The 19,277-nt window shown below is 36.7% G+C and overlaps 2 protein-coding genes and 1 pseudogene across 3 annotated transcripts; 2 read left to right on the top strand and 1 right to left on the bottom strand.

Annotated features, from left to right (window-relative positions):
- Window positions 1–8,566, bottom strand: LOC141835180 (importin subunit alpha-9-like; annotated as a pseudogene).
- Window positions 8,567–9,446: 880 nt separating this feature from the next.
- LOC141835255 (large ribosomal subunit protein uL13w) lies at window positions 9,447–11,367 on the top strand. The gene is made up of 4 exons (XM_074722691.1): window positions 9,447–9,750; window positions 9,860–9,976; window positions 10,057–10,144; window positions 11,038–11,367. The coding sequence occupies exons 1-4, from the start codon at window positions 9,479–9,481 to the stop codon at window positions 11,179–11,181; spliced, it is 621 nt and encodes a 206-aa protein (XP_074578792.1). The 5' UTR covers window positions 9,447–9,478; the 3' UTR covers window positions 11,182–11,367.
- Window positions 11,368–12,259: 892 nt separating this feature from the next.
- LOC141834624 (aspartic proteinase oryzasin-1-like) lies at window positions 12,260–18,435 on the top strand. 2 transcript variants are annotated; one of them, XM_074721947.1, is made up of 14 exons: window positions 12,260–12,352; window positions 12,483–12,905; window positions 13,047–13,107; window positions 14,420–14,514; window positions 14,602–14,714; window positions 15,532–15,700; window positions 15,789–15,828; window positions 15,921–15,985; window positions 17,253–17,366; window positions 17,468–17,532; window positions 17,627–17,783; window positions 17,863–17,982; window positions 18,068–18,156; window positions 18,234–18,435. In XM_074721947.1, exons 2-14 carry the CDS (start codon window positions 12,531–12,533, stop codon window positions 18,316–18,318), a joined length of 1,548 nt encoding a protein of 515 aa, XP_074578048.1. In that variant the 5' UTR covers window positions 12,260–12,352; window positions 12,483–12,530; the 3' UTR covers window positions 18,319–18,435. The 2 variants fall into 2 exon arrangements, with proteins under 2 accessions (XP_074578048.1, XP_074578049.1); XM_074721948.1 differs by having other exon boundaries at window positions 12,292–12,352; window positions 12,521–12,905.
- The last annotated feature ends 842 nt before the right edge of the window (window positions 18,436–19,277 follow it).

The following is a 19,277-nucleotide window of genomic DNA, read 5'->3' as shown; positions in this document are numbered from 1 at the left end:
ACATATTGAAGGACCGAAGAACAAGTCAGTGAAGGTGTAGTTGTAGTTCTTACTCTTGGAGCCAATAGTCCTCCCCAAAATACTTGTATACCAAAATATTAACCGTGATCCTGATCACATCGTTCTCGTGGAACCGGAATCGTTCCATCGCATCGATACCACCCTCCTCCTCAACCAGCTTTGGGCCTTTGCCGTTCGGCATTCCCCTCATAACCTGCAAGTGTGCAGGCAGTGAATAATGAAAATGGTCATGAATGGAATGGAAGAAGTATTCCTTTCCTTGTTTGGTTCAAGAACTGGAATAGAGACATAAAATAATTATATGTTTCGATTCAAAACTATTATAAGGAATAAACAAGAAATTATTTTCACGACAACAATATACCCTATGTGAAAAATTTTGTCCAACTTGTCTAGTTCGCACGGTTTATCCAGTGCGACACGACTTGTCTAGTTCGCACGATTTGTCAGTCTGATGCAACTGACCTACCTTACCCAACTAGCCAGCTTGATATCGGCACATTGATCCACTCTCTGTTTGCCTAACCCATTTGGCTTAATCAATCCTATCAATTCACTAAGCTCGCCCTGCCCAATTTGCCCGACCGAGAGATAAGTTAGATCATGGAGACAAATTAAGAGAAAGACAAATACTAATTAGTACTTGGTGATTATAAAATAAAGAACAACTTATTCTCTTCGCTTACAATAGTCGATCGTTCGATCTTTTCTTATCGCGCTTACAATTTATGATCTCTCCGAGGACACCAGACCTTGAAGAAAATAACTTAACATGATCTAGGAAAGATGAGGCAGCAGCAAACTTCTTAAAAGTCCCTTACAGTTAGTTCATCACTCTGTTCGATCACCAGAAGAGTTAATCCTATAACATGACTCTTGATCTTTTCTAGGTTATCTAATGTTGACATTGATATGGAAATATATTGTACATGAATACCAAAAAACAATCTCGATCATCCTTTTCATGAACAAACAGCTTATTCTAGAATAACTTTAAAATTAATATTCAAGAAAACTGATGAATAAGAAGGCGGCGAAAATGAAAACATAAAAAGAATTAGTAGTAAGACTTCCTCACCAGTTCCAAAAACTGGAGCCCGAGTCTTGCACTTTGAATATCTGCAGATCGAACCAAATGCACAAAGACAGGAAGGCATCCATGCTCGATGACCGAAATCAGGTGATGCACAATTATACTCGGCTGTCCAGCATCAATCGATGAGTCAACACACAGGTTTGCGAGAGTACATGCAGCTTCCTTTCTGATACCAAATGGTGCATTTGACAGAAGATGAATCAACAAAGGTGTTGCCGCACTGGAATAGATCAACTCCTTGAGCTTGATAGTAGATCCAGCTGCTAAGTTAGATAGAACCCATGCAGCTTCCTAAATCATCAATAAGATCTTATAGGAAAGAAAGAAAAAGAGATAATACCTCGTACTAGAAATGAAAACTTTTATCAGGGTTAATTGAATTTTCGTATCCATCACAACCTTTATGTTTTAGTGTAAAATCTATTATTTGTCTATTTTCTGTCAAGCAGATGTTAACTCGATGACATGGAAAAATGTCAGATCACTCATTTGATCCACATCAGCACCAAGTCAACATTGATCCCTTTCTTTTTCGCAAAGGTAGTAGGGCACGAAGTGGTCTCCTTCTCCTGCCCTTTGCGGAAAAGAAAAAGAAATGTAAAACCATGGTCAAAGCTAATGTTTATCGAATGGGCGATTTGGTGTTCCATCATGTGAGCACCATGTCGTCCCTGGGGCATGATTGAGTTGGTTATTACGGGGCAGACTTGTTGAAGTGGACAAGGGTCGAATCTCGGTGAAGCCGAAGCAATGTCCTCCCCGTAGTGGTCAGCTATAGCTTTCCGATTTACCTCCTCATAGATGGTCGTAGGACCGACCGTGTGGGGCCATTAGGGTGGCGGATTCCATCTTTTGCTGAAATGTTAGCGCCATGTCAAAATTAAAATAAAAAAAAACATAGACGGGTGGTAGATTTTATACTAAAATATAAATGTTGAGATAGATATGAAACCACTACAAAGGTTGGTTGTGATAGATTTATCAATTAACCCATTTTATCATTGTTGCAAACCTTTTTCAGGACCCAATGTTCACTTTTCAAACATTTTATCAACCCCGATAATGCTTGATCTGGAAAAGAAATGACGATAAGTTATGTCGAGCTTCAGAATAAGGGCATCAAGCATACATTTACTCGTAAAAGGAAACTAGAAACAAACCAGTGATGTTATGTCTATGTCCAGCAATTTAGGACCTTGCCTAAACCGATTTTTTTCAAACAAACCGAACCGACCGAATCATCACCCCACTTAGTGGGATAAGACTTGGTTGTTGGTTGGTATATAAAAATACTAATAAATTAGAGATTTATATATTTATTTACATCTCCAGCTACAAGATTACCCACACTGCGAAGCACCTAAATGAATGCAATATCATGGATCATCAGGAAAATCTACATTATCAGCAACTTTAGACTTTTTAAAATGTCATCGCTGACCAGACCAGGTTAGTCTAGCAAACTTGTTTTTAATAACATCCGACGTCTAAGGAAAAGGTTGTATTCATGGGGGAAGGAGAACGAGAATGAACTAGGACACAAAATAACAACGAGAATCAACTACAAAAGCAAGTCAAGTTCATGTATATCGCACTTGAGTTATCGGGCTTTTACTCATTTCTCAACTTAGCAGAATAAAGATGTACGACAAGATGGTGCCTAGCAAGGAACATACATACTAACTATAAGAAAAGAATTTAATTTATTGCAAGATTAAATTTCACGGAATTGCATTTTACCGGAATAAGCAACCGCAAAGTCTCAGATGCAGCTAACTTTACGACTAGAAGTTGAAGAACATCACTCTTCAACATTAAATAAATAGCAGTTTTTGAAAGTGCTGACAGATAGACAACCACCCATGCTACTTCAGTCGCTAACTCGTCATCCCTGCCAATTGGCCAACAAAGTTAGCACCACCGAAAAGTGGAGATGTTAAGTAAGCATTGAGCATGTTGTAGCATCAGGTTAGAGGAATCTTAATCAAATTTGAAAGGATTTTCCCAAAACCAACAATAAAATTGCAAGTTATACAAAGGCTACTCTAAACAAAGAATAAAAAAAAATTAATTTAGGAAGGGGCCGAGCTCCAAGATTTAAAACCTCGATACAATTTTTAATAAATTTGATGGCCAAATGCCCCAAAAGAAAGATACCTATAGAATCTACATCAAAAAGTTAAAATGCAATTCACTAAGCACTTCATCCTTCTAAAAAGAGCGGTGCACGAAGCTCCCACCAATGCGGAGTCCCGGGCAGCTTTACCCTGCATTGTAAGAGGTTGTTTCCGCGACTTGAACCCGTGACTTCCATGTCACATGGTAGCAACTTAAACGTTGTGCCAAGGCTCCCCTTCTAGAATCTTAAAAAGTCAGAGTTGAAAATATTTGCATGGAGGATTACCATGCAGATGCACAAGCATTCAAGAATGATTCCAACATGATTAGTTTCTTAAGTTAAAAGTGAAATCGCTTCCAAAAGCCTAAGCTACTACGAAATGAACCAATCCATAGACTATGGTTTAATCTCCTTGTGGTAAGTCAAACCAAGGACTGAATTACAAGAAAGTGCAAACCAAGCACACAGGTTTTACATGAATTAAGCATGTGACAGTTGATTGAAGAACATATCTAAGAATAGAAGCATGGACCAGGATTTGAATACATAAATTGAGCTCTAGTATGATTGTACCAAGATAAAATTTTAACTTTAACTGTCTGCCTTAAGAGGTTAAGCTATTGTGAAAGGATCTTATGATTCTTATCTATAGATTAGAAAAGGTAACAAAATTCGCTCAAACCTAAAAGTAAGGAATACATAAAAAGCCAAGCAAAAATTTACGGTTTCCTCAGGTGCCGCACAATTGCATCCAACACTCCCTTGATTTCTATCAGTTCTGTTGCAGCATTAGGATTGGGTCCCTGTATGAAAACACAGAACAGTACAAAGCATAAAGATCAAGGAAGGTTCTGAAGAAAATTAAAAGTAAACGGCAACCTTGAGATGATACTGAAATGTGGATTAACACATCAATAAACGCCTGTAAGGGTAACTATAATACTCTCCAGGGATACACAAATAAAACTAAAAGTTCAATTTTACAAGAATCATCTTTTCTGCGAGACACTAAATTTGTTAAAATTCACTTGGAGAACAAAAAATATATATTTTTATGTGCAATTGTTAACAAAACATTTTAACCTACAAGAATTAATTGAGTGCATACCTTAATGAGATTCGATAATGCCCAAGCTGCTGTCCTTGCAGCGGAACCTTTATTAGATAACATTAAACGTGCAAGAGGAAATAAAGCGTCCTTGTGCAAGTAAAATATTCCTCAGCTCTTCTCCTTCCCCGGCAACCTTTCCCAATGCCCAAGCACACTGCTCAGCAATAAGCACTGAACGCTTCTCTACCAGATAAATAGTTAGGTGATATTAATTAGATTTTTGACATTCAAAAAAAAAATCCCCAGAGCAAGAACATAAATTGCTTTTTTCCACTGAAAAGATATATCAAAAGTCAACCTGGTTCACTAAATCATGGATTTATCTGCTACATATTAAATGTCAATGAACTTATTTTTCAGTTGTATAAATGACAACCTATAAAAGCTTATTATTATTTTGAACCTGATCCTGTACTCTCTGTTTATACATCTAATGTGGTTGAAGTACATTAATAGGAAACATGTAAAATGCAGATATATGGTGCATGTTAGCTATATTACATCATTAAACATACTGCATTTTATGGTACTGTAGTGTATAAATTTTGAAAGTGAACTTTGGAATTTTGTTTTCAATTGAATAAAAAACCAGTAAAACCATTTAAAAGAAGATCTTGTTGGTCTGTTTAGACCATAGGTTTTGTCAAATACAAGTTTGGGTATATAAGGATTTATCCATGAAAGATAAGCATTTGAATCCTCCATGGGCAAAAAAACAAAGTTCACCTAATCAATTTAGATAGCAAGATGGCTTTAAAAAGAATCTTTATAATATAGCAGAGCAGATGTGATTCATGCATATGCCATGTAGTCTGACATAAAAATGCAAGATGGCTTTACCATTTCAAGCACTTGTTCTCAATAAAGCTTGTATGCTCTGAAATCTGGTCCATGAGACAAAAGTAGACAGATTGATGCAATATGAGGATGCTCTGATACTAAAGAGGAAATAAAGAATGATCTGTTATATGAGATTCTAACTTCTTTATAAACTCAGAATAAGCCCAAATCATTAAAAAGAACACTAACCTATCTCACTAAAAATTGTAGAAAACTTCTAAAATGTCTAATTTATCTCAAAAAAGAACAACAAACATCGACAAGTTTTAAAAATTTAAAAATTATACGATTTTTAAACTCTAAAATTTTTAAAGGGATTTCTAAATTGATCCCCATTTTTCAAACTATGTCACTGCTAGACAATCACAAAGACTAAGGCTAATTTAAATAAGAAACTAGACACCATGTCACTAGGGTGTTAGTTAGAAGACATGAATTTAAACTAAGTGAGAAATGAACCAATAGCAGAAAATAAATCACAATCCATAACTTTATAGGTTTATATAGCTAGAATTGCTCAGATCAGTACGAACCAATTTAGAGCATCTCAAGTTAAACAGAAAATTGACTGAAAAAAAAACTATACTTAGACAACTATAAGATTCCAACAAACCTATAATGTGAGCAACAAGCAAAGGAAGTGCAGGCATTAATGACTTTGTTTCTTCAGGCTCCCCAGCAGCTATATTAGTATGGCACCAAGCTGCCTCAAGCAACTGTATATAGGTTAAGAAACAGTTATAATAGCTTGACTGAACATTCAGAAGGAATCAATTCAGGCAGTTGGATTGTTATGATCTGCTTTGGCATTGCCAGAGCTCAGAAGACTACATCCTCTTTCTAAACTGTTGATAACAGGTAAGTTGGTCAAGTAACTAGAATGCCCGACATACTTCGGAATTATTTTCCAGATACAAAAAAATAATAATAATAGGAATTGCTAGAAATGCAAACCTGCTCATCTGGTGATCCTAAAGCTAAACACTCCATCAGGAGAGGAATAACCCCAGCTTGGAGAGCTGCTCTAAAAGGAGGAAACTCAGATCTTGATAACAACCACCTTAGCTCACGTAGTGTCTCCTCCTTTGTTAGTGCAGCCCCTTTTCCACTGAAGTTCCAATTAAAAGTTAAAACACACAGGCCAGTAAGAAAGAAAGCTAACTTTGAGGAACACATATTCTAACTGGAGGGAAGAAAGTATGGAAGGGCTAAGGTGAGAAAAGAAACTTTCAAAAATTTGGCTGCCTAGACCTTGATCCCCCCATTCCCTCTAATTCCTGTTGAACTCATAAGTCTCTTTGCGAGATTATTTACAGATGTTAAATGACCTTTTGAGCTTATATACCTGCATTAATGTTTCTCCTTTTGTCTGCACTTGAACCAATGATCAGCAGTTGAAATTTAATATAAGTTCTCTATTTAGACAATCACTGTGAACAAATAATTCCATGACAAAATATCTAACAATCTATCACAAGTAAGATTGAATAAGTGTGATCAGAGCCTCAGCTTATTGGTTTCACCACTTCCATCTGAACACCAGAAGAAATTACATGAGTAAATTTGAACATTGTTACTTAAATTTCATCAAAAAAAGAATATGCATCACTACAAATATTAAGGCTAGACTGCATGAAATCAGAGAATGACACAAAATTTCAAAGTACCATATCAAACAATAGTCTTATAACTATCCAATATTTAAAAAAAATTGTAAAAAAAAATAATAAAACATAAAATACGCACAGAGTATGATATAAAATTTTTAAAATTTGAAAGTAAATGCTATCATGTGAGCCTACTCATTAGCAAAACTACATACTGATGTGTCAGTGCAGATTTTAGATCATCCACAGTTTGAGAAGTTTGAGCATCCAAAACTGTTTTCTCCTCATCAATGTTCATGTCACCTTCTGGTGAAAGTTTATTATCTTCAAATAATGCTTCTCGGCACAAGCGCTTTGTCCGTATTAAGGCTTCTCGCTTTTCTTTTCTCACTGCAACTGCAAGTTGCCGCCTCCGCTGTGCAGAAGTATTATGAACTGCTGTCCAAGATTTTATCATCATTAGTGCAACAAGAACTAGGATTGAAGATATTTCCATCAGATTTCTCTTATCCAGATGAAGTTGTTAATCAATAATTCAACAAGAGAAAACAAACAATTCTAACATGTCCTCATTTGGAAATTATTACCTTTTTACTTCAATTGGTCTAGACTCACAAACGTAATGCAGGTATGTGAGATTCAATAAAATAGACTGAGCAATTTTTAAATAGCACAATAGCCCATTTCATTGCATAAAGATGGCATGTACACTAGAAATTCTAACAAGTAACATGCTGAACCTTTTAGTTCCTGACTTGGTTATTTAAGTAGAAATTTCTAGTAATGTAATTTAATTTTCATTTGTCTAATCTTGCATCAGTAAAAGATTCCATTTATACATGTCGGAAAAAGTGAAAAGTACCATGTGACTTAAAAGCACTTGGTTAAAAGGACATGTGTTCAGACTTCAGAAACAAAGGAATGATGGTGTTTAACAAAGTATAAGTTGAGTTGGTTGCATAAACCATGGAATGATAAAAAATTTGTCATGCACCAGTATCAATATACTAATATAGACACTTCATTACAAAACATTAAGGATATTGAATAATGAGCAAGAAGATACTTAGAAATCCATCATAAGAGCAACTGAAAAATCAAAGTTCTGTTGTAAAGTTAGTGGGCAATGACTCGTGTTCCGGTCCTCTCTAGTACCCTAACAGATGCACATTTTTCAGGAAAAACATATTCATGCAATTGTCAAAGTTCTTCAATTAATCTATGTACTTGTTTTGAAGGATATAAATTAGTCGGTGCATTGCAAACAGTTAGTCTCCATGTAACAAGATGAGACCTTTTTATCCCCCCGCCAAATCAAGTTGAGAATCAAAAACCTGAAATGGATCTAAGTCCATAGTCCACCTTTCTTTCAATCAAGCAAATGATATCCTAAGTAGCGTAATTTGACTCCATCTTATCACAGGATAAACTATCCAAGCACTAGCTTGCATAAGTAGAAATCCGATGCATTATCTAACAGTAAAGCAGCGTCCCTGAGCCAAACAGCCTGGGCGATGGATCCATGTAGATCAGTTATTTTCTTTCTGCGATTAGGGTTTCAACTCCTCCAGAGCATGCGAAATCAGTTGCGCATTTCGACCATCCAGCGACTCAAGTGGCGGAGATAAAGAAGGAATCGAAAGAGAAGAAGAAAGTAGGGAAGTAATCGGACCTGAGGCCTTGAATGCATCTCGACGGTAGTGGGAAAATGGGTTGGAGGCATCGTCGTCGGCCATTTCTCCGGCTTCTCCGTCTGCTCCGCCGCCGCCTCTCCGCTCTTTCTCGCCCTTGCTCCATCTTACTTTTGCACTATAAATTTCACTATTTATAGGCATCAGTCTCTGAGGGAGTAATCAAACCGAGCCGAGTCAAACAGTAACAAGACTCGAGTCGAATTTGATTCATTTTTCATAAATTCGAGTTTGATTCAAACTTTAATTTTTAAAGTCGAGCTTGACTCGTAATGAAATTAAATAGTTCATGAACGGCTCGAACTCGGTTCAAAAATAGCTCGTTTAAAAGTTAAATGGACTTAGTTCGAGCTTGGCTCGTTAATATATAATATTTATAATTCTTTTGTAAAAGGTGGAATCCACCACCTTAGCGGCCCCACATGGTCGGTCCCACAACCATCTGTAAGGAGGTAAATCGAGAAACTGCAGTTGGTCACGACGCAGGAGGGTATTGCCTGGATTCACATGATATATATACACGTTCATGAGCCTTTAAATGAACATATTCGTGAGCCTTTAAATAAATATATTCGCGAGTTCACGAATCAAATACGGTTAAATTCAAACTTGGTTCAATAATATTTTTGAGCTCAAAATCAGACTCAAATTCGGCTTGTTAATTTAATCGAACGAACTCAAACTAATTTTTTTCGAACCAAGAATTAAATAGCTCGTGAACAGCTTTGGCTCGTTTACACTTGATATCTGGACAAATTTACAAATTGATCCAAACTTTTATCGAACGTTTCATCATATTCAAGGAGTTCCAAAATTGGCAAAGGCACCCATAAGTTTACTAGACGGGTCGGGCCAAACTAAACCTGATCCGAACCCATTAACAAGGGAGAGCAAAACCCTAGCTCCCGATCTCTATAAAAGGAGAGCGAGCGCGCACCATTCCGCAATTCCAAGCGTAGCCGCCGGCGAAGTGAGGGGTCGAGGAAGAGGAAGATGGTGTCTGGGTCGGGGCTGTGCACGGGGCGGGTGGTAGTCGACGCCCGCCACCACATGCTGGGGCGACTGGCGTCGATCCTGGCGAAGGAGCTGCTCAACGGGCAGCGTGTCGTCGTCGTTCGCTGCGAGGAGATCTGCCTCTCCGGCGGTCTGGTGCGCCAGAAGATGAAGTACCTCCGCTTCCTCCGCAAGCGCATGAACACCAAGCCATCCCACGGTCCCATCCACTTCCGCGCCCCATCCAAGATCCTTTGGCGCACTATCCGTGGGTAATTGATCACCTTCACTTCGCTGTTTGCTCTTGCTACTTTTTTTTGTTAATCGAGTGGGGATTTAAGAGGTCTGCTTGAAGTCCTGTTTTTTATTCTTATTTTTAAGGATGATTCCTCACAAGACCAAGCGCGGGGCTGCAGCACTGGCAAGGCTCAAGGCATATGAGGGGGTGCCGCCACCATACGACAAAACGAAGAGGAAGGTTGTTCCAGACGCCCTCAAGTAAGCACATTGTCGACAATATCTGTCAATATTTGTAAAATGTCACGTCTTGCTGATTATATGGTGGATTTTGTTCTTAGGGTATTGAGGCTTCGGCCTGGGCATAGGTACTGCTTGCTTGGCCATCTCTCATCTGAGGTTGGATGGAATCACTACGACACTATTAAGGTAGGGAATTTTCGGTCTTAAACATTTGTGTTTCATCCATAACTGAACTATTACATATATTTTACTAAATTTCTGAGCATCGTCCTGCTACTCCTTTATGTTCAATAACTCCATTATCATCATTGCCAAACTATATGTTCTCCAATTAGTTAGAATCAGATACATGAATGCTATCTTTCATTCAACTTTAACTACATATATTTAGTTAGGGTTTTCTTGAGGTCCATGTTACCTAAAATTTCTTATATTAGAGATGAGTAGGATCAAGAAGTTGAAGTATTTCATTTGCTACATCAGTAGTTAGAAATTTGGTCCTTCTAACACATGATAACTCAGATGCAATCTGAAGTTCCATCTCAAAAAAAAGTTTGAAGTTTTATGTTATATCTTTAGCTAAATCATGGCATAACCTGTCTATCATAATTTGAAACCTTTTTATTTAGCCTGGTCCAATGATATTTTGTCCCATTAGGATGTGTGTGTGTTATTTAGCCTGGCCCAATGCTTTCTTTTAGTTTGAGAATAGTCCTATGAATTTCTTGTGTCCTGAAATATTCATGCAACATTTGTATATGCCTCATTACATCCATCATGATGATTTCTTCTTCCTGTTGAAATATAGAAGATGGAGAAAAAAAGAGCCACTTAGATGAATGAATGGCAAATGCTTAAGAAAGGCTAATAGCTCACTCTGTCTTTATTAGTTCATAACTTTGTGATTAAACTAGTGTGTAAGGTTTGAAAATGCAAAGTTCAACTCATAGCTTAGAATTACACCTAACATTTCCTAGGCTTTGGTAAAATACATCTTTTCCCTATGACGGTATACAGAAATGATTGCTTGCCAGATATACAAGAATATTTCTCAGGCAAAATTTAACGTTTCCTTACAGGAATTGGAGGAGAAGAGGAAGGAAAGGGCCAAGGTGTCCTACGAAAGGCGGAAGCAGCTTCAGAAGCTCCGTGCCAAGGCGGAGAAGGCAACCGACGAGAAGCTTGGTTCTCAGCTCGACATCCTTTCTCCATTGAAGTACTGAGTTGCACTGTGCATCATCTTCACTTCAAGATCTATTCAGTCTGATAACTAGTAGCTCTTTTGCCATCTTTTGTGTTTCTTCAGACTATAGTGTCAGTGTGCTTCCCATAACTTCGCTGCAATGCAACAGTAGTTGTTTTTGAAATTTCATTAATATGATAAACTGTGATTCCTAGTCTTTCTTGAATTTGCACAAGAACCAAATAGCTTTCTTTTCCTCTTATTTTATCCATGTTGATTATTAAAAAAATATGGATTGTTGTCGTTCACTGATTTGAATTCTAGAAATATAGCTTTTTTCTCAATAGGATTTCTCATTGGTCTGGAATTGTTTATGTTTGTTCAAATTATAACAGCTTATTAAATTAAATAAGTTTAAATATATACTTATTTTGTTAATTTTTGTAAATAAACATTGTGAATTATAATTATTAAAATTAATAAATAAGCTTGTTAATGACTGCTAGTTCATTTTAGCATGTGGGGTCCACCAGTGATTTGGGCCTCGCCTCATTACAGCCCGAACCCAAATTGGTTCGGTCCGGATAAGCAGGGGCACATATGGGCCGTTCGATCTGAGGTCCAAGCACGCGTCGTCATCTCGTGGAACAAGTCGTTTGTTCCTTCCCCTCTATTTCTGCTTTCGAGGTGTTCCTTAGCGAAGTGGGCAAAGCATCTCATCCAACGACTGGAATTCATTCGACGGAAGCATCGGACGGCAGATAGCGACGCATACCACTCCTTCAATTGTTTAAATGAGAACTTTTCGCTTTGCCCCCCCTTTCTTTTATATTACCTTTACTTTAACGAATATGATATTTTTCTATTAGGGCTCTAAGTAAATAATAAACATAGTATTTGATTTATTTAATATGTACAAATTCAACTTATTAATATCCATAAATAAAGATGATAAATTATTTATAAATAATATTCCTGAATAAAATTTATAAATTAAAATTTTAAAAATATAAAGTATTTGTAATTTTCGTCAATTTATGCAGTAAAATGGAAAATTGCTGGTCCTCTACCAAAGAACGGTAGTTCGGTGAAAGCTGCGCTGTATTGAACGGCTGTTGCGCTCTTCTCCGCTTTATAAAAGGAAACCGCCGACGTTCTTCCATTGACCATCGCCTCTCTCTCTTCCATCTTCGCCTTCTCCGCCGTCGTTGGTTTGTTTCAATCTCTCCTTTCTCCTTTTTCTTTGGGTTGTTGTTCTTTTTGTAGATCGAGCAAGGCGCAACTGGTTTCTTCGTGCAAGCTTTGTGATCGATGCGCTAGCTTCTTTTGTTTTCTGTTTAGGGTTTCTGCATCGCGATCGTTGTTTCTTTTTCGGATAGGTAGCTGGTCATGGCGTCTGTGCGCGGGGGCTGCGTGATTCCCCTCTTGCTTGCGATCCTCGTGCTTCCGCTGGCCTTCCCGGCCTTCGCTGCTGCGGATCGGCTGGTCCGTGTGGGTTTGAGGAAGAAAGCTATGGACGAGAGCAGCCGCCTTGCCGCCCGACTTTTGGAGAAGGAAAGGAAGGGGTGGATGGGACGGAGGTATGGTTTAGGAGCGGGCGTTGTGAATGACGGCGAAGACGCGGACGTTGTTTCGCTCAAGAACTATATGAACGCGCAGTACTTTGGGGAGATCGGCATTGGCACCCCTGCTCAGAATTTCACCGTCATTTTTGATACGGGTAGTTCGAATCTTTGGGTTCCTTCTTCAAAATGCTACTTTTCGGTAAGCTTTCTTGCTATCTGTTTCGGAAATGAAAGATTATTAGACTTTAGTTAATAGATCTAGTATTATACAGACTAGGGTGGAATTTAAGTTTGTTTAGTTCGTAGTTTTGTAACGCTTTCTCTCAATTTTTATTTGTAGGTTTCTTGTTTTTTCCACTCGAAATACAAGTCAAGCAAATCGAGCACATACCAGAAAAATGGTTCGTCTCTGGCATGAAAGTCATTATTATTTCTGTTTCCATTGTTAATTTTTTATTTTCCAATGCCGTTCCTTTTCCACGCCAAATGTTTATTACTTCCACCATGCAACTTTAATGGTCTTTTTTGGTAGGATCTTTTTATTTTTGTCGATGGAGTTGATTCTAATGTTAATAACATTGATAAAAAGAATGCAAGTTCTTGTAGCTCACGAAAAAGGTTGCAAAAGAACTATTATTTAGGCTTTCTCAAAAAAGCATGTTTACTTCTTCTCATCTTGGATGAGAAACAGAAAGCTTTGTTAAAACCCGATCCGTGGAAAAACCTGTCAGTGGTCTACTTTTTCTGCAGTTAACAAGGTCTTTTTGGCTTTGAGGTTAACTTCTTATATTTGTCGGTATCACTTGGATGCAACTGCTAATTGTGATCTTTTGTTGTTTATCATTTTCTATAAGGAAACATTTATGACTATTTTCCTTTATGTGGAATTTCATGATTGTATCTTCCATGTGAGACTAATCGATCAGGTTCAACTTCATGGTTCCTATCCAACTATTTTACTTAGCCTTTGTGGTTAGGTTGACAAATTCTGTAGAAGATTTTTTTCCTCACTACTTCTCTTTGTGTTAGCCTTTTATTTGTATTTTCCCATAAGAGAATTTAAGTTGCAAGTATATTCTCTTTTACAAGTAAGATTCCATGTTCATGCTTGTTTGGATTACCATTTTTGATTTTTAACTAATGTGATACTTCAGTGAAACCAACTCTACTCTATGCCAATTTTAGTGATGCCTTAGTTCTATATGAAGTCCATTCCTTTAAAAGAAAAAATTGTTTTGATTAAAAAATGAACACACATGAATTGTCATGCATGTCCTGTTGCATCAACTTTTCTAGGGGCATTGTTCATTTAGTTTGTGCTATCCAATTTTTCACATCTACCATTCATTTTATATATGCTCCTACTGATCAAGTATTGGCAGATAATCACATGAGATCAGACTATCCTCTTAGATTCTTTGTTATATGGGTTACTAAAGCTTTATTTATGTCAGTGTGATCCTTCAAGAACTGGTTTCATCCATCCATGGTATCAACCTTCAGATTTTGCTTGTCTATCTTGCTGAAGCATTATTAGATTTCTGAAAGTCTTTTTACAAATAAAATCAATAAAATGTGGATCTACCAAGTGTCCTTTCCACCATATTCTTCCTTGGCTAGTGTACCTTATCATGAATGTTGAAGTTTGTGTCATGGATTCTATAGTATACCCGAAAAAAAGATTCTTACTATTTGCTGTTTTCTCTTGAGCAGGGAAGACTGCAGAAATCCATTATGGTACTGGATCAATTTCTGGTTTCTTTAGCGATGATCATGTTTCTTTAGGCGACCTAGTTGTAAAAAAGCAGGTTAAAATTGCTTCTGAACTTTTTATCTAGTGCTCTATATATTAGCTTTAAGATTTTATGGACTAATAGAATATATAATCGATTCAGGATTTCATAGAAGCCACCAGAGAACCAGGTGTCACATTCCTGGTTGCAAAATTTGATGGCATCCTTGGACTTGGATTTAAGGAAATATCGGTTGGCAATGCTGTACCTGTTTGGTAATTCATTATTATTATTCTTATTTCTTAATTGGTCATGGTTTTTCTTGTCTTGAGTAGCATTTTCTTTTTCTACTAGATATTTCATTCTCGTTCTGTTTGTTCTATATATTGCTTGAGTTTTTCCAATGAATTGGTGAAGAGGTGGGTGGGGTTAACATACTATAGTAGAAAAAAAAAGAAAAAGCCAGAAGAATGTCATAGAGAAAATCAATATCTTTGCAATACTAAGGTAATCTGTTGGCGGAGCGTTGATTTTTCTAATAATCTTAGTTTGTTGCACACAGCTATATATAGATAATGTATTTACCATTAATTTCTTTCACGAGATAGTAAATAATGATGAAAAATGTACTAGTTTTGAAAACTACCACAGTCATTCAAAATCTTACAATTCTGATATATTTGGACAAAATAATGTCAGTTTTCTTGATGTTTGTAGAGTGTAGCATGTCTGTATCTTACTGGTGCATGCATTGAAATAGCTTAAAAACCAACTGGCATGGTGACATATAATTCCTTTTTGTCTACATATAATTCAGGTTGTAAGCACACATTTATTCTGCTTGTCTACATATAATTCCTTCAGTTGTTTTAATTTCGAACACAAGTCTGCCTTCCCATATTCGTATTCAAATAAAATTAATCATTTTTTGAACTAGTAGTACATGCTGCTTTTTCAGATAGTGATTTTGTTATAATTATCATTGAGAAAATTCTTAATTAAATAGGAATTAGGAACTATTCATTAGTTGTCATTGATCATCAATCTAGTCAGTTTAATTTGGTAAGGTCTTTTTAAAAATTTTACTGGCAGGTATAATATGGTTGAGCAAGGTCTTATCAAAGATCCTATTTTCTCATTCTGGTTGAACCGAAATGATGAGGAAGGAGATGGAGGTGAAATTGTCTTTGGAGGAGTTGATCCAAATCATTACAAGGGTGATCATGTATATGTCCCAGTCACTCAGAAAGGATATTGGCAGGTTCGTGTCTTGAGTTTTTTGTCTTGACTAATCAACTACTGTTTCATATAAATGGGTTCACGACATTATACGAAAATTAAATTGGCAGTTTAACATGGGAGATGTGCTCATTGGTGGTGAATCTACTGGTATTGCATGCAGACTGATTTATTTTGTTCTCATTCTTCCATTCATGTCTTCTGTATCACAATTTAATTATCCCTCTTAATTTCTTTATCAGGCTTTTGTGGTGGAGGTTGTGCTGCAATAGCAGATTCAGGAACTTCCTTGATTGCCGGGCCAACGGTATGCATATGATACCATGACCTTTTCATCATAGTGTCCATTGATTGTTTTGATCATTCTCTATGGAAACAACAGATCATATATTAGTTACAACTCACAAGTGATAACCACTGCTTTACCAAGTTTTGCATTTTTACATGGTTAGTAGTAATACCTTGTCGATCCAATTTTTTATTAGGACCTCAATCCTTTTGGGTCTTCACACATGGATGTCAATCCTTTTGAATCCTATCTTGAATTTATTTGTCAAAATAAGATGACTTTCGTTTACCAGTGTACTTTCACCAGTGGCACATATCTTATTCCTGTATTAACGAGGTTCCTAAAGGATCCATCTCATAAACGTAGTCCCAGTTTCAGAATAACTGTAGTTCTCAAATTGGGTTTTTAGGGAGTTGTAATAGGGCTCTTGCTCAACATATTTTTGTTTTTTTTGTTAACATGGCCTATAACTAACGAGAAAGTTGTAATGGGAATATTAGAGAGAAAGTCGGAGTTGCATCTATTTAGGGAAAATATTGAGAGATGTGTTTAAGATGATACAAATATATACTTAAACGATCAATTAATGTTATAGTTAGGTGATACAATACTATGACAAATACGTATATTAAATAAGGAAGAAAAAGACCAAATAAGACTTAATTAGTAATAATAAAATAAAATAAATTTATTTAAATATAATATGATAATAAAGTAGGGGATACAGTCCAATGACGTGAGAGGATTTTATCTAGTGGGATAAGGTTTGATTGTTGTTGTATGACCTATTAACTGACACATCATTTAGCTCACTTAGATATGATTTCTAGAATATCATTATTCAGTAGAATTTTATTCTAAATATTTCAATAGTCGTCACTTTGTTTAACATCACGTCTTAGAATATTTCTTTTAGGAATTTAAAAGTATAACCTACATGTAATGTTATGTAATAATAAAATTCTTGTATTAGTTTCTCGTAAGATAATAGATTAGCCATGAACTCTTATCCTCTGATACATGCTTGCTTCTATTACAAGGATGGATAAATATATTTTCTTTCTCCCGTGCGTGTGCCTAATGTAGCTATAGTAATAATGTGATAAGATGTCTTCCCCATGAATGTGTTTTGATATATGTCTTCAAATCACTATAATGGTTAAAGAAAGTGCAGTGAAATATCAATTGATTGCAACTAATCATAATGGCAAAGTTTGTTGAAATTATGAACTACTACTGTGGCATAGCCAACAAAATTAATATCAATCCTACATTCTTTTGCCAGACGGTTATTGCAGAAATTAACCAAAAGATCGGAGCTTCCGGTGTTGTTTCCCAAGAGTGCAAGGCGGTAGTTGCTCAATATGGGCAACAAATTCTAGACATGTTAGCATCACAGGTTTGAAGCATTGAATTACCCTAAACTTTAATATTTGCTGTTGTGCGGATCAATTTTTGTCCAAAAATAGAAAAGTATGTTAATATCGGCCTATTCAACAGACACAACCGTCCAAGATTTGCTCCCAAATTGGTCTGTGCACATTTGATGGAACTCATGGAGTCAGGTGAATTCTCGTTCTCAGACATTTGTTCCTTCAGCGAATCCTCCATTGGCTCAGTCATATATTTTTTGCATTTACTTGTACCATATTTGTGCAGCATTGGCATTGAGAGTGTAGTAGACGAGAATACGGCCGCCTCAGCGGGTTTGCACAGCGACGCAAAGTGCAACGCTTGTGAGATGGCAGTGGTATGGATGCAAAATCAACTGACACAAAACCAAACAGCAGAACACATACTGAACTACATCGATCAGGTTAGATTAATCGAATCATATACCTTTCTCATTGTTTTGTTAATCAGTTCTATTTACTCATCCCTCGAGCCACACGCAGCTATGCGAGCGACTACCAAGTCCCATGGGAGAATCATCTGTAGACTGTGCTGCGATAGCATCTTTGCCAAATGTATCGTTCGTCATCGGTGACAAGGTGTTCGAACTTAAACCAGAAGAGGTACTACCATCCTAGATGTTTGCATAAAACTATTTTCAAATGTTAATACCCACGATGATCTTGGCCTGCTCGTCTCCACCTGCAGTATATTCTCAAGGTTGGCGAGGGAGCTGCAGCACAGTGCATCAGTGGATTCACTGCCTTGGATGTGCCTCCCCCACGGGGACCCCTCTGGTTAGTATCCATCTCTTTGCTTCGTAAGGTTAAGTCACTTTCGTGCCTGCCACTTCCTCTGAAACATAAATCCACAGGATACTCGGCGATATCTTCATGGGAGTCTACCATACGGTGTTCGACTACGGCCAGTCGAGAGTTGGCTTTGCTCAAGCAGCTTAAGGATACTACAGTACTATCCTCATCTCTAATTCAATCACATCAGACATTAGTGTATATATAGAACAACCATGCATGTTACTGTCTTGCTCAAATCCTTAATAAGTTGTGTTTCGTTTACTCAGTTTCTTAAATTGGTGAGTAACTAAATTCTAGAAGTGTGTTTCTCAGATTTGTGTAATTTTATGATGCTAAGATCGTATCCAGGTGAGGATGAATCAATTGAGCAAGCTCGCAGACTGACTGTGTATTGAGTGGTCTGAGCGAGTCACCTTATTGGGTGTGTCAAGAAAATTGAATGGAGTATGTATACTAGATTAAAAAAATGTATTATATAAATAAAAATCCTTAAAGATTATTTATTGTCTCTGACAGTATTATTTACAGCAAAATATTAGGTATTAGTATTTTAGTATTCTTGAAACTAATCGAGATCTTTATTACTTACGATACTCTTGCAACCTACAAATAGATTTAACGAACGAGCCATCTACTCTGGATTTCTATTTCAAAACCCCCAATTAAAAATCTATATCTTTTATTCCATTCCATCAAGGGTAGTTTGATGTACAAAGTTCATATCAATATGGAATTCTAGGAAAGTGTTGGGTCAATTGTGGCAATTTTATTTTGCATTTTTATAAGATATTGTTTTTATGATTTGAATTAAAATGACGTGGCAGAAATTTTATCTCCTGTCAAATATTATTTTAGTAAACAATGATTATGCTCACCACCTCATATATCCCTCACAATCCGTTCCTAAATTATATGAAGAAAAATAAATCACATAATCATTTTATAGCCAACTGTCAAATAAGCGGAAGGGATCATATATCAAACTGCAATTTCTTGATTTATTTTTTTATAGATAATTATGGAACCGACCGTATGGGACAAGATGATCCCTTATTTCATTGTAATAAATCTATCACTATCTGATCAACTAAGCACCCCGTCAA

The sequence above is a fragment of the Curcuma longa genome, chromosome 9 (assembly GCF_044706935.1).
Source record: "Curcuma longa cultivar G26 ecotype Majalengka, Jawa Barat chromosome 9, ITB_CL_G26_1.1, whole genome shotgun sequence".
Taxonomy (NCBI): Eukaryota; Viridiplantae; Streptophyta; class Magnoliopsida; order Zingiberales; family Zingiberaceae; genus Curcuma; species Curcuma longa.
The sequence above is the reverse complement of the archived record's forward strand: the minus strand, read 5'-3'. Positions and strand labels throughout refer to the sequence as shown.

Bases quoted from the DNA above. Each gene is read 5' to 3' on its own strand.
- LOC141834624 (XM_074721947.1), top strand. From the start codon at position 12,531: ATGGCGTCTGTGCGCGGGGGCTGCGTGATTCCCCTCTTGCTTGCGATC. The intron at 17,784-17,862 runs GTTAGATTAATC...AGCCACACGCAG, and splicing joins TACTGAACTACATCGATCAG to CTATGCGAGCGACTACCAAG. The intron at 18,157-18,233 runs GTTAGTATCCAT...ATAAATCCACAG, and splicing joins CCCCCACGGGGACCCCTCTG to GATACTCGGCGATATCTTCA.
- LOC141835255 (XM_074722691.1), top strand. From the start codon at position 9,479: ATGGTGTCTGGGTCGGGGCTGTGCACGGGGCGGGTGGTAGTCGACGCC. The intron at 9,977-10,056 runs GTAAGCACATTG...TTTTGTTCTTAG, and splicing joins GTTGTTCCAGACGCCCTCAA to GGTATTGAGGCTTCGGCCTG. The intron at 10,145-11,037 runs GTAGGGAATTTT...GTTTCCTTACAG, and splicing joins ATCACTACGACACTATTAAG to GAATTGGAGGAGAAGAGGAA.